We start from the raw sequence: 14,705 nt of genomic DNA on the forward strand, positions 1-14,705 counted from the left end.
GTGCTCCTCACTGAAAAGACCAAACTGTGCAGGAGTTTGACTGTGAATATAATATTAGGCAATTAGTCCATATGGTGGCGATATTAAATGAGCCCTTATTTCAATGTTTGTCTCTCTATCCATCCCTATATCTATCCATCCATTCATCCATCCATTGAGACACAGAGTACATCATGGACAGTCTTTCAAAGAGCTAATAAAAATAGACAAACACTAAGAAAAACTCACCTGACAAGTACATCTTTAGGTAAACTGGAGCACCTGGAGGAAACCTAAGAAAACATGCACACACAGAGGCTTAGTCATTCAAGTAGGATTTAAAGGAGCAGTGTGTAAGATTTAGGGGGATTTAGTGGCATCTAGCTGTGAGGACTGTGAGGACTCAAAGGGTTTTTACCAAGGGCTGAATAACAGAAGTTTCCTCCTCTCCAAAACTACAGAGCCAGTGATTTAAAGGTAGGGTCTGGAGGATTTTCCAGTTGCTGTTTGTAAACACACATTCAAATTTGGCCCCTCCTATCAGGCTCAACTCTCCTGGGAGTACGGAGCCCGGAGGTACGGAAGAAGGCTTCACAGAAGAGGTTCAGGCAAGGCTCGCGCTGGTGCATGCTCGGACACGCTCGGACACGGCACCTGCGCTCTCTCATTGGCTGGGGAAATCTCCGCCCAGAAGCGGTCCAAGCTCACAAAAACATCAAAATACAGTTAAAGGGCAGGAGCTCTGCAAACAGAGTCACCACCACACGAGTAGAAGCCCATAGGTGATGATTAAGAAGGATTTCATTTGTATATGTCTATATTTTGTTTTGTTTGAAAATCCTCCAGATCCTACCTTTAAACTGGTAAGAATACTGAATAAAGCAGTTTCACATCACAAATCAGTTTTTCCCTGATGTCTTTCAGTTCTTCGGAAACGGGCTGTTTGCCCAGGGTGTCGGTGAAGATTCTCAGTCTTCTAGGTCATGATAATCTTAAGTGCTATATCAAAGGCAACTGGAATTGCTTATGTTTCTTGAAGACGTTTCACCTCTCATTCAAGAAGCTTCTTCAGTTCTAAACGACTGGAGTCGACAGGCTTTAAGCTGTGTGGGTGTGAACCCTTCCAGAGTCGTTGTGGTCACGTGTGAGTCGTTGACCCACCTGGCCATGATGTATGTCTTTAGGGTCAGATGGGTCCAGATGTGAATGGGTGTGAAGTCGTCTGGGAAGGGATCCCAAGACTGCATTGTAGGTGGGTGATAAGTGGTGTTCCAGTTTGACGTAGATGGCTTCTTTCATGCCTCTTTCAAACCATCTTTCCTCTCTGGCCAAGATGTGCACATTGCTGTCCTCAAAAGAGTGTCCCTTCTCCTTTAGATGTAAGTGGACAGCTGAATCTTGACCTGCCCAGCACCTTCTACTTTGTGCTCACCTTTTTTTTTTTCTGATAACTTAAGATCCAGAGGTTCAGCAGGTTTTCACTGGGAGCCAAAATATCCATGAAGGGTCTCCACTAGGGATAAATGGATCCTGTGATTTAAACTAGTAAAAACACGGAATTAAGCAGTTTCACATTAAAAAAATCTGTGTTTTTACATCGCTGCTCCCATGGAGGGGCTGCTAACTAAGGTGGCTGACGCAAAAACGCAAAATGGCCCTATCTAGAGCCAGTATTTGGTTTGTCCTTTCTGGGCTAATGTAGAAACATGGTGGTGCAATGTGGCAGTCTCCTCCTGCTCCCTATGTAGAAATAAAGGGCTTATTCTAAGGTCACAAAAACACAACAATTCTTATTTTCAGATGATTATACAGTAAAGAAAACATACTATTATATTCAATTTCTGCCAACATATCCCCCTAAATGCTACACACTGGACCTTTAAACTATGACTGAAGGGACCATGCCAACTAAACATATTCAATGAAATACAATCATACAAAAGACGAGGTCATAATTCAGGACAGAAATTCACAAAAACATTAGCACAAAAGAGAAGGTATTGTATCAAAAACTTTATTCTCAAATAATGTTTTCAAAATAGCTGATAGATAAACTGTGAGTCTCTTTAACAGCAGGTTGTGAGGCTGCATTCACATACAGTATCTGTTGTTTAACCACTTATAACACTCCATGTTGTTTCTTTCTCGTGATCTCATGGGAGGACAGAAAAATGCCCTTTTCCCGTCCTTTAATTCAAAACTTAGAGTATACTAGTCAAGATGGGAGCCTCCAGAACGGTTGCTGATTTGCTAATGCGTCTGTTAGAGCCTAAATTTACCACAACTCCATTTTCCACTCTAAACCCATCATGTCTAAGCAAGGAGAACCAGATTCCTCCTTGTTTAGACAGAAATGAGGTCAGATTTTGGGCCATAAAGGGGTCAAGTCATCCAAAATCTTTTGTGCCTGTGGACGTGGAAGTCTTCCCTCTCCCAGATATAGACATTAGGATCAGCCACACAGGGCTGCTGTTACACAAGAACACAGCCTTTTTTAAAGGAGGTGTCATTTTCAATCCATCCGTGAATACTGTTTATGACATTATGACACTAAACATCTGGTGTTTACTTATTTGTTTAATGGAAAGAGTGTATCTAAAATCAATTCAAAAAAATGTATGTAAACAACATAATTTAATGCAAGAAATCACCGATGCTCAGGCAACTCGTAGGGCACAGCTGCCACATTAAAAGCCACATTATATATCATATTTCTGTAATGAATGTTGACTTAAAAATGTCTAAAAGAAACACATACTCTGCCGGCCCCGCGCTGTAGAGCAGTAGGAGCTGACACATCATTTTATAAGACCAAAGTGTTTTAGATTGTGAATATAAAACTTTTTACAGGTGCAACCCAGAGATAAGTGTCTCTCCAGCGTGAGGGAAAATTAACTCTGGGTCCCACAAGGTTTTCTGTTCCTGTGTAAGAGCAGCCGTAATGGACAAAAGAGATCATATGACATTTTGATATTTGATACTCAGTTTGAACCATAGATTTTTTTTTTTTTTACATGGTGTGTAACAGTAAAAACATTGACTTTAATGAACAAGATTTTGTTGTACCTACATCATTAATCATAAAAAGTACAGCATGTTTAATAATTTGTTTTTTACAAATTCTCCATAAAAAATAGATTTCTGTACAAAATTTTTTTTTTCTTTTGCACCTACTTCAAGTTCAGCAGCACATGATGATGGCGAGGTGACAGTGATGGCAATGACGGTGATAATGATGCTTTGAAACAATAATGTTAACGATGGCGGCAGCTTCCTGGTGAGGACTTGCCATTTTTCAACATATCTCTGTGCCAGTTGGGACAGCAAAAACAATATTTTTTTCAGGAGACATTTATAAGCGACAAACTTATTTACTGCATGTCAATATGTGTTGCTGAAACGCATCCTGTCAAAATAACGTGTGAATATAACACTAATATGTGTGGTGTCCCAATCTACAAGCTGCCATGTGCCGAAATGACAATTATTCATCCTTTATTATTATCATTCAGACATACCGGTTTTAGATTTTCTTCAAATTTCTGACACTGAATGTATGGCATGAGAAGTACGTACTATCCGAACCACTAAGAGGATGGTGACACAAAGGCCTGTCAAGGGCAACAGTGAATATTTTAATTCGATTACACTACAAACTGAAAGCAGCCAGAAACACACACAGGAAGGTCCGATCTCCATCTGGCAATGAATGACAGTGCAGATAAAAATCCAGAAAAGCTGCTGAGCCACATATGAACACATGTATGACACTGTTGTTTTCCAGCACTTTACCTACAGTATTCCTGCAGGAAAAGTTCAGCGCTGTCACTCTGCAGCCCTCCCTGGATGTATGTGCACCGGTGTTTAAAGGGCTCTCAAACCCCATCTTGATGTAATTTAGATACACCTTACAGCTGCATCGAGTCGTATTCTGTGTTTTAACACCTGGTGGAAAAAACCCATCTCTACCACGTGACACTGTGCGAAAAGGCAATGTGTGACATTTACAATTTTAGCTGGTATTTTTTTAAGCTCATAGCGACCTGGGCCCGTTTGTTTCAATGAGGACTGCTGACAATACCACTTCAGAGAAAGTAAGGGACAAACTTCTTCCCAAACTGTGAAAAGTCTCAGCTGAAGAAGCAGAAACAACCTTGGCATTTCAAAATTTAGTGGGTAGTTGTATCTTTTTTTTTTTTTAAACCTGTAGCCAGCTGTCGCTCTTTAAAACAGCGAGGACTGCTGACAATGCCAGATGAAGGACAAAAGTGGAAACTTCTTCACAAATTGCGAAGAAAGTCTTGAGTGATAGCCACATTTTAAAGTCATCTCAGAGGAGGTGTGTGTCACATTCAGAGGGATACTGATCTATGAATCTCAGAGGCCAGAAGACTCTGTGTCACACTGTATCAGCTTTACTGTATGTGGATGAGAATAGCCTAAATGTTGTTGTGAAAGTATGCTCCAAAATAATAGGAGCCCAGTGAGGAGACCTCCTCTGAGAGAAACAGGTGGCTCAGAAAGCAAAAGGAATTCGCAGCCAATCGGACCATATCCTGTCCAGTGAATTCACTGTAATGCCCTCAGGCCGACAGTATAATGTGCCCCTTAGGAGAATAAACTGCCACTCTGAGTCCTTCATTGCTTCTGCTATCAGAGTACTTAATGTCAGCAGAGCTATTTTAAGTGAATTTTTGTGGTCCACTTATACATTTATATTTATATATATATCTGTGTGTGTAGAGGGGCATTTAATAGGACTTTTTTTTTAACTTGGTTATTTATATAAAATGCAACAAACGGTTTATTTAATTGGCTCATTTTCCTACTTTTTCCCCCAACAGAAATGAACTGAAGAGCCTAAACCAACTAGGGTCCTTTGTTATAACATTTGATTCTATTCAGATTTAAAATAAGGTGCGACACACTTTCCGCTTCAATGAAAAATGGTGTCCATTATAAGATGGCGTCCAAAGAGTGATCTTTATCAGAGCCACAATAGACCTCCTCTTTCTGCTATTCATAGGTCGAGGGGAAACACAGTTAGACTGCAGAGAATGGTGCCTTTCTTCCCATTCCTTTAATTTAATTAAATAGTCATGAAAATGAATAATCTTCAGCTATCAGCTCGACATCTGTCTCCTTTTGGACTACAAACTGGACACAATGTCTTGGTGACCCTGTTGAAGACTTTTTTGTTAAAACTGTGACCTAGCACTTCAACAATCCAGGGCTGGTTTCAGCACCTCTACCATGACTCAGCATATCTGTAGTCTAAATTTATCCAGGTATTAGAATCAAGGGGCATCAATATTACAGAAATACTGTAATAAGCTTGAGACCATTTCCCCAAATTTCTATGGGCACACACGATCTGAAATCCAACCTCTGTAGTACTACTCTGATCTTTTCATGCCAGGATAAACTGGGACAACGCTGAGTCTAAATTTTCTAGTTTGAGCACACTGGGAGATCAGATCTGTGTCATTAATTGTTATAAATTAGACCCTTTATTACACCTGTGGAAACCTTGCAGCCTCTAATTTTCAGGCTCCATTATGCTCTCTTGACTCCATAGGAAATCTCAACTGAATTAATTAAATCAATTAAAATAGAAGCATGGGGTGCACTCCAGCAATAAAAAGAGAGCGGGCTCGCTATCTCGTGAGCAGATGCTCTGCTGTTGTTTACAGATGCCTTGTTTATTTCTGTGAGGAGATTTTGAATGTGTGTCTTCTGTCTTGCTGCCCTTTTTAACTGTTGCTACTATTGTAGCTGATACACGCATTTGCATTCCTTTATTTTCTGTGCCTCACACCGGTGCATGTGCGTTTGGCTGTCTGACCATGACCCTGCCACTGAGGCTGTGAATGAAAGGCCGACAATGGATATTATAATACGGACAATATCCTGTAGTCATGCTCCCAAACATAATCGCCATTGTTTCAGGGACATTTCATTTGCAACATCCATGTTTGGAGAAGATTCAGTTTCAATTAAATGAGCTGAAAATGTAAATAGAAACTGCAATTTGCTCGTTACATGATTCATTCTCACTTATTTCAGAACAGGTGGATGTGACAACCTTCTCATGCCAAATGTTTTTCTTTCCAGTATTTGAGTCCTGGGGAAAATCCACTCTCTGATTTTAGTGAATTGAGTATTGGCTTGAAATATAACACTGTAATGGAAAAAATCATCGTTTCACCAGTTGTAAGTTTTCATTATCTGATATCTCATACATTCCACTCACCATTTGATAACATATGTGTGAATGAATGGATTTGTGATTTATTATTTGTCTGTATGACAGTTTGATGGATTGAGGTTGAGCGATTGAAAACATGAGGAACATAAACGAAAACTCATTTGGATGATGAAACTCATACAGGTTAAAGCAAATGCCTGAAGTGCGATGCCAGACTGGCGTGTGTGCATGGAGAGTGAAACAAACAAGAAACAGGCCTGAAGACACTGACAGACACACACTGAAAGCAGTTACATCTGTGATCTAAACCAAGTGCAGCATCTTTCGAAAAAATAAAATTATTTTGAGAGAGCACTGCGAGAAATAACAAGCTTGGCAAGTGATTTGAAACTAGTAAATTTTCTCCAATCCCGCAGGCTTATGTGTGTTAGTACGACATTTCGACTCAAAATACCAGGAAATAAGCTGAATGCGAGGTCCCACCCGCTAAGCTTGTGTATTTGTTGCAGTGAGGTTCCAGCATTGATAAGCAGGATGTAACTTACTCTCTGCACACGAGGTATTTCTCAAACAATGGAGGGGCTCGGGGGGGGGGGGGGCGATAGCTGTTGACAACAATAATTGTGCATGTTGTCTTTATACTGAATCTGTTTGTCCTCTGCCTTACATGACCAATTCTCAAACAGATCACAAATACGCTGTGAGCTCTTTAAAAAGGTGTGTTGAAAGAAGATCATGTGCATCGGATATGTGGCATGTGTTGAATGATGATGCATGATAATGTGAGAACACATCCTTTTAAAGAGAGTTAGAGAAACAGTCACGTTGTTTCTGAAAGCCAACACTGTCTGCGAAACTGAAAAATGAGCCCATATTGAGATACTAGTATTTAGTCTTTATGTACTATTAAGAGTACTGTACAGTATCTCAGAAAATGATGGAGTTTAATGCCTTGAAATAAAACTAGCAGTGTGGCAGCAGTGTTTCAGTGGGACCGTACCGCAAATTATGGATGTGAGCCTTTCTGTATATTTCAGTGTGAGCTTTCAGAAACATCCACTGTTCTATAAATGGCAAAAAAAGTGGTGTCATTATGTGACACTAGAAGCTCGGAGGTCCATGGGTAAACTGATCCCAACTTTCTGGTTGGCTAGCATGTTGTCATGGCAACAAAATAAACAACGTTATAGCATGTGGTCACACCTTCTGCTAACAGGGAGTGTGAAATATAAATGTGTATATACAAACTCTCTGTAACCCTGTATTTTGTCATTTTATCATCTTTTTAAAGATAGAAGTTTTTGAATAAAATTCTTTTATTTTTTGAATGACTCATTTTTCAAACCCATTTCAGACCCAAAAATTATTCATTTTTTCATAACCCAGTCAGAAAAACACACTAGTGCAAAATTTGTGCGGTTTAAGAGTTTATATAAAGTTTATATTTTGGGGTCCCCAGCAGCAGTGGTTTGGGAAGTCCCATGGGGCCACTGGGTATTTGAACATGGAGTCTGTTCATCAATATCTTCACTGAAGAAAAATGCCAGAAGAGACAAATAGAGACAACTATTTGCCTCTGTTTCCATAGCAACCTGTCCTTGTCTCTCTCTTCCCCAGCACGACTGACAGAGGTGTCTATCTGTCCATTTGTCTGCGTCTGTCCGTCTAATTTCTGTCAGTCAACCAGTCCGTCTGTTAATCTGTTCATCTATTTCTGATTTTGTGGCTGGAGAGTATGCTGTAGGAAAAAAAAAAAAAAGAAAGAAATCAGTCATCACTTGACTGATAATCCCGACCGGAGTTACGAGAAGACAAATCATTTCCTGGATTTGGCCACAGCTGATTGCAGCAGTTGACGATCTTGACAGCTTATTGCCTCCAGGCTTCCACTTGTTCAGCCACCAAGCACAGAATCCTGGCTAGTCCAAGAACAAGAATCAGTTGTCTGACTCTTTGATTGTGTTAGACAAGCCTCTGGAAACCAGTCCATTGTGTACACCAGCCCGGCAACTTAAATGTCTGGTTTTCTGGCTCGACACAGTCTGCCTAGTGCTAGTGTGGAATATTGTACATAGGACTGATTTTAAGTGTGTAGTACCTCTATAGAATATTTGAAAACGTCCAAAACTCATCTAGAACTAGTTCACAGGTTCTCATATTAAACCTGGGAAAATAGCATTTGCAAATGCTTGATTTGGTGTGTTTTAGCCTAAAAGAGTTGCCAAATACTGCAGGTAGACGCTGTCATAATGGGCAATACAGTAAATGGCAGAAAGTAAAGACAATCACAGGCATCTGTTTAAAGATCCATTATTGACTGACAACTCAACTTACCCAACTCTGTGATTGTCCTGCTATTAAACCTGACCCATTCAGATCTCCAAGTAGGCTAAAACAAACATTTTAACTGTATCTGCAACTGTTATTTGACCCTGGTTTGTCTAGCACTAGTCCACCACTCCTAGTACTAATCTAATACTAGTATCCAGTACTGGATGAGAGTTTCTTTAAAGGAATTTGTCTGGTTCAGCTTGTCACTGCATCGACTGCATTTGGTTGTCAACTTTACAGCAGTCTGTACGATCAATGTCAGATTCCACCAACACAGACTCTGTAAGCTGTAATTACGTCAGAGAGTCCAGTCTTGTCAAGTCCAGCGTGATGGAAGTCCAGAGGGAGGTTTTTGGTCCAGCACCAAAAATGGTTTTTGTGTTGACATATAGGAACCATCCAATTACTATTCGATGTCTGGAGGGGGTTGAAGGGGGGGCTGTAGTCTATGTGCTTCCCCTTAGGGTGGAACCTTGCATCGGTCACACCCATGTCTGGCCTGCAGCAGGGGAGTTAGTAAGTTAGGTGTTGGCCTATACCACTGTGCAAATTTGGCATGGGGTATGGGGCTAGGTTGGGTTAGCCACTATTCGTGGACCATATGACTGTGGCCGTACAAAGCCCTTTCCTTAAGGAGGCTGGGTCAAATTTTGCAGAACTGACACTGGACAAGCACTGTTCAATGAGGTTGTCGCTCTTGGAGGAAGTTCAATTAGTTGTACGATCTTTCTGTGTTTTTCCTTGTTGTCTGAATATCAACACTGCTTTAGAAGAATTCTGGTCCCAGCACTGATCTCCTGAACAACACAAGTGATGACGTCATTGTCTACTCCCTCGTGTACTGGTTCCAACTTATTTAGGGAGAGGTGGATGATGCCGTTGTTCAGGTGGGAGGTAGAGCAGAGCTGCATTACTGTGAGTATTATGCTGACAGAGGACCAGCATGCTACACTACAGACTGCTCACGGTGACGAGTCCAAATCATAAGTTTGTTCTTTCTTCTCTGTTTGGTTAAACCACATCGCAGACTGCAACAGGGAGTTTGGACTGAACCACTGTATGGGTAGTGGCTGGTTTGTTGGACTATACCACAGTGCAGACTGTATTGAGTGTGGTATCGAATCGAACTGCCTTAGCCTCAGTGGGCTTCATGTTGGTGTCATACATTGGGTTTTCAAATGATGCCTGACCATTGGAGCTCTCATGGCCAACATAGCCATTGAACTGGACCTTGGGACGCGTCCTGCAAAACAAAATGAAAAGAAAATGATGTTTTTTTATGGCAGGTTTTTGGTTTCACAAGGATATCTTTACAAAGCTGCATTTAAAGTTGGGAAAAGAAAACAGTCAAACCAAAAGGATGCAGGTCTCTGAAAAACAATATGACAAGTAAAACACAAACTAATAGACATTTAAGCACAGCAAAACTGAGTTTCTCAAATTTGTTATTGTCCTTGTAGTAATATACAATACATTTTCGCTCTCACCAGCTCTCCCATATAAAATCACAGACAGCCACTTCCAATAAAACAAGCTCAAACATGTATGCCCAGCACAAAACGACAAGGAGCCTCAGTAAAGCAGTGAGCATCCAGCAGATTCAGATAAAGGTATTTTTTCACTAAAGTTGGTGAACCAAACTAGAGCCAAAAGGTCTGGGAATATTAGGCTACACTTGTGAGGTAACCAGAAACATGACTCATGACATGATGGGATTGTATGTTGCTTTTTGTTCTACTGTGTCTATGAATTATGAAGCCTTTTCGACCCCTAGCTGTTCAAAATTTCCATTATGAAGCTTTAAGTGTAAAGATTCCAGCTGATTACAGGATGGTGGTACATATTTAAGTCTTTAATCTGTGTGAAAAGCTTAAACAAGATAAGACAGAGTACATACTGTACAACATGCTATAATTTGCACTGCATGTCCTATTTAACTTCACTGATGTAAGAAGCACAGGTGTTCAGGAAAATTCAACGACTACTGAAATGCAACATGTTCTGGGACTACATATGTAGAGGAACCTGTGCATAATTGTAGGGGCATAGATTAACCATTAACTGAATATTGACTTTTCTATATCATTTTGTCTTGTTGAGTTCTGCAACCAATTCAAAAATTCAATCAAAAACGTTACCTTAAGCGAATACTTCACCCCCAAATGACCATTTGTGTATAAATTACTCACCCCATGTTACGCTGAATTTGCGAAGGAAAAAAAAAAAGTTTTTCTAGCACGCCTTCAATGAACAAAGAATCCAAAAAAGGCAAACATGGCTGATGAACTGAAGTCACTGGGGTCCGCATTTAACAACTGCAAAACCAAAACTGTATCAAAATATCAGTGTACAAGCTCTCACACAACACGTGCAGTGTAATCCAAGTCTCATTTATCCAGCTGTATGCTCAGTACTTCCCAAACACATGCATTTCTGCATTTGCAATTTGAAACTGAACTGAAAGTGGAAGCATAGATACATTTTACTTTCAGTCCCAGTTGGAGAGGGCTGGCGGCAAGGTAATGCCTGTGAGCATGGATAAATGAGACTTAGATTATACTGCATGAGTTGTGTGAGAGTTTGTAAACAGATGTTTTGTTAGTTTTGCTGTTGTTAAATGTGGTCCCCAATAACTTAAACCCATCAACAATATTTGCCGTTTTTGGATTCTTCAACCCTTCTCAGTTCACATGCAAGAAAAACGTTTTCTTCCTAAATTTAAAATAACACAGGGTGAGTAATTGATATACAAATGGACATTTCCGGGTGAATTATTCCATTAAAAAATCAGTCTCTGTCCTTTTAGTGGCCTTGTTAGCCATGTTGGGCAAGAGGTTCACCCTTAACATTAAAGGCACAACCTCACTAAGAGCAGGTCTCTGGTATAAATGCACAAATTGCAGGGAAAATGATGGCAGGAGCGAGAACATGAACCATTACAACTGCCTGCTTCAGTGGTTCAGCTGCCCAGTGCCCATCTGCTGCTCTCATGTGAGTGTGTGTGCATGCGTGCAACCTGCCATCGTCCTGCAAATGGTACCCAATGGTTTTAGCTCAAAAGAATATATTATTACTCAATGTGGCTGAATGAGGATTTTAAGAAACTTACTGCAGGAGTTCAAACGGATATGCGGTGGAATATGACTACCCCCTCCTAATTTGTCTGTTTGTCGCAGATTACATTTCTGGATAATCAGGTCCTATAATCCAGTTAGATATAATCACTTACTCCCAAACCCTGTGGAACTATTAGCAGGGAGGAGTGCTGCAGCTGAAACACTGTTTGACTCTGACCTCATTAAGAGTGTGTGTATGTGTGTGGTTGTATGTGCATGTGTGTGTCTGTGTGCACACGCACTGGTAGAAATCCAACCCTGGGGAGCCACTAAGCCTACCCTACATGCTCAACCCATTACTTTACAAAACTGCACACACACCAACACACACCGCAGACCTCCCTGTGTGGCAGTAGTTCAAATCGCTGCACTAGTTTCTGGTTGTGGCTGAAGGTGCAATAGTTTAGTTTTATTGGTAGAATGAAAAGCGACTCATAGAATTGCTTTGACAGTGGTACTATACAGACGTGGGCCAAAGCAGGAAGAAACTGCAATGTGCACACTCACCTTGCTGTTATATTGTCTCACTGAAGATGCTACATTGTTAAGTTAATGAATAATTTCTGTCACCTTGCGTTATGTTGGGCTGGGGCAGTGGTTCTCAACCAAGGGTCCAAGAGGTCCCCATAAAAATGTGGAAAAGTTTATTTTCATATTTTAATTTACTTTAGAAGAGAGCCCAATGTCAGTAATCATATCAAACAACCACAGTCTCGTCTGAGGTGAAATCTAATCAAAAGGGGGTCTGTGATCTGGTGTGCATCAGATTAGTGGTCCTTGACAGGAAGAAAGGTTGAGAACTATTGGGCTATGGCGTTGTGTTTGCAAAGTTAACTTTATCACACAGCTACTGTCAAGTAGGGATGGGAATTGACAACCACTTCCAAATTGTTTGATCCATTAAATTATATACCTCTGAGATCATTAATGCCTTTTATCAATGCTAGCTTGTTTTTCTGACAGTTGCTCACTGCAAAACAATGACAAAACCGCTAGAAACTTGCTACAAGAGGGAGCCATGGCAGGGACGGAGAAATGGTCCAAATTGTGGCTTCATTTAATTTTAGAAAGATGACAACAGTGCTGCTTGTAATGTCAATGCAATTATAATTTCAAGTCAGGGTGGAAACACCAGCAATATACTGGAGCTTCTTTTTACAAAATATGGGCTTAAATTTCAGGAATGCCATGTATTTGACACTTAACGCACAAGTGCTACTGCCTCCCAACTGAGCAGCATGTCTGTTACTGAGGGTAAATACCCTGTTATAATAACATTAGTGCCAAGCAGCTTCACTGTGTTCAGACTCAGAGATAATAAAACAGTTGCACTGTGGCTGAAAACTTGTAAAAGCCTACTTTTTTGATACAGAAAAGTTATAAAGGATCAATAAAGAATTGGATTTATGTGCAGAACTGATAGCACCACTGGTATCAACAAAATCTTATCAATTCCCATCCCTTCCGTCAAGTCAAGATGAAAGTAATGAAAGTTACAAGTAGCAGTAAAAATTTACAAAAGCAGCAGCACACAGAAGTAAACATATGACTTGTTTCAATTAGACCTCTTTATCGTACATCAAATGTTGTATTTGTTCTTGATGACATCATGCTGACAGAGAGATGACAATGAGATCAAAGACAAAATAAATCTGTCTAGCTTTAAATGATTGCTGTTTTAACACAGTAGGGCTGCACTACCTTTAAAAAAACCTTAAGATTATGTGTTCATTTTTTCCATGTTTCCTGAGTATAAATGTCACCCCAATTACTTTGAGCAGATATGATGAGTCTCCTTGTTTCATTTCCCTCTGAGTTAATATAAAAAAGAGCACAGTTCAGGAAATATGAATCTCACAATTTGGTCCATTGTGCAGCCTTACTAAACAGCATGAAGCAAAATCTGAAAACTAAAAAACAAGGGATGACGAGTTTGACGGAGGATGTGGCGGCGGGCGGAGGTCTGGTTGCTGTTTGAAACCAGGTGAATGACAGGTGCCAGTCTTACCTGCCGCCAGGCCCCCAGGTGTCTTTTGGTCTCTCATTGTCATCTGTGTCAGCAGACAATGTCCTGCATACAACCATCAGCTTTAATATACATCATCTGTCATTGCACACTGCTAACTGGCCAGCAGGTTGTGTTACATAGTGTAAAGTAATGATAGTGTTAGTGGCGTTTGGTATACTACACTGTGCCTTGCCCACAATAGTCACTATCTTAGCATTCACAGGATTTACTAAACTAACTAGTAAATATCAAGGCACATTCCTAACTTGCTAACATACCATGTTTCTAGCTGGACATACAGTCTGTGCTTCCTCTATAACATCAGTATTTCACTGCAGACAGAGTACTGCAGCATACAGCTACTGTAAATCACAAGCCAACGGATTAACATGTAATAATGACAATTGTTAGATGAGCAAGATGACTTTGTAAAACTTTGAGTGATGAAGTGGAGAAGTTAGAACATCCCTTAGATGTAGGATCTTAAAAAGGTCTTAAATAGTCTAAAAAAGAAACAGTAATGATGACATTTTACCCTCAATATAGTTGTGAATAATCTGGCATCTTTAGTCTTTTGTGACCTTTTTTTGGGAACAATACTTATTATCTAAGGTCAATCAGATTTAATCTTCATGGTACGCTTGGAGTTTTGGAGCTATAATTAACTCGAAAAAATTTCTACAAACCTGCCTCTCCTTCCAAAAATACGTACCCGGTGCACTCATTATATTTCAATAGTGATTTAGGATTCAGTGTGTATCAAACAGCCATCTCCTCAGTTTGGAAGTGACTCAAATAAATCAGGGTTTCAAAGAGAAAAAAAACCTCATCATTACTGTCTTAACTACACAGGATCTGTTTTAATGCTGGTGCAAGCTTGGCGAAAGCACAAATGCTGGTTGGCTCCCAAGATGGAAGGTGGCAAGTAATTTACTTGTCTGCCTGCACTTATTTAAGTAGTACTCACACTTGCTTTGCATCTCATATGCATCTAAATTCACATCAGTGTATATCTTTCAATGTCATTATGGAAGATTTGTACTGGGTTGGATTATTGGGTGAT

At 40.2% G+C, this 14,705-nt stretch overlaps 1 protein-coding gene across 2 annotated transcripts in view; it reads right to left on the reverse strand.

Annotated features, from left to right (window-relative positions):
- Positions 1–9,252: 9,252 nt before the first annotated feature.
- Positions 9,253–14,705, reverse strand: part of LOC117260150 (CUB and sushi domain-containing protein 1-like) — a 529,510-nt gene continuing 524,057 nt past the window's right edge. Inside the window, exons 74-75 of one of the 2 annotated variants that reach the window (XM_078176324.1) lie at positions 13,643–13,705; positions 9,253–9,761 (exon numbers count right to left, since the gene is read on the reverse strand). In XM_078176324.1, the coding sequence (XP_078032450.1) occupies positions 9,602–9,761; positions 13,643–13,705 (223 nt within the window). In that variant the 3' untranslated portion in view covers positions 9,253–9,601. The remainder of the gene's footprint in view (positions 9,762–13,642; positions 13,706–14,705) is intronic. The other variant, XM_078176328.1, reaches the window with a different exon arrangement.

The sequence above is a fragment of the Epinephelus lanceolatus genome, chromosome 2, assembly GCF_041903045.1.
Source record: "Epinephelus lanceolatus isolate andai-2023 chromosome 2, ASM4190304v1, whole genome shotgun sequence".
Taxonomy (NCBI): Eukaryota; Metazoa; Chordata; class Actinopteri; order Perciformes; family Serranidae; genus Epinephelus; species Epinephelus lanceolatus.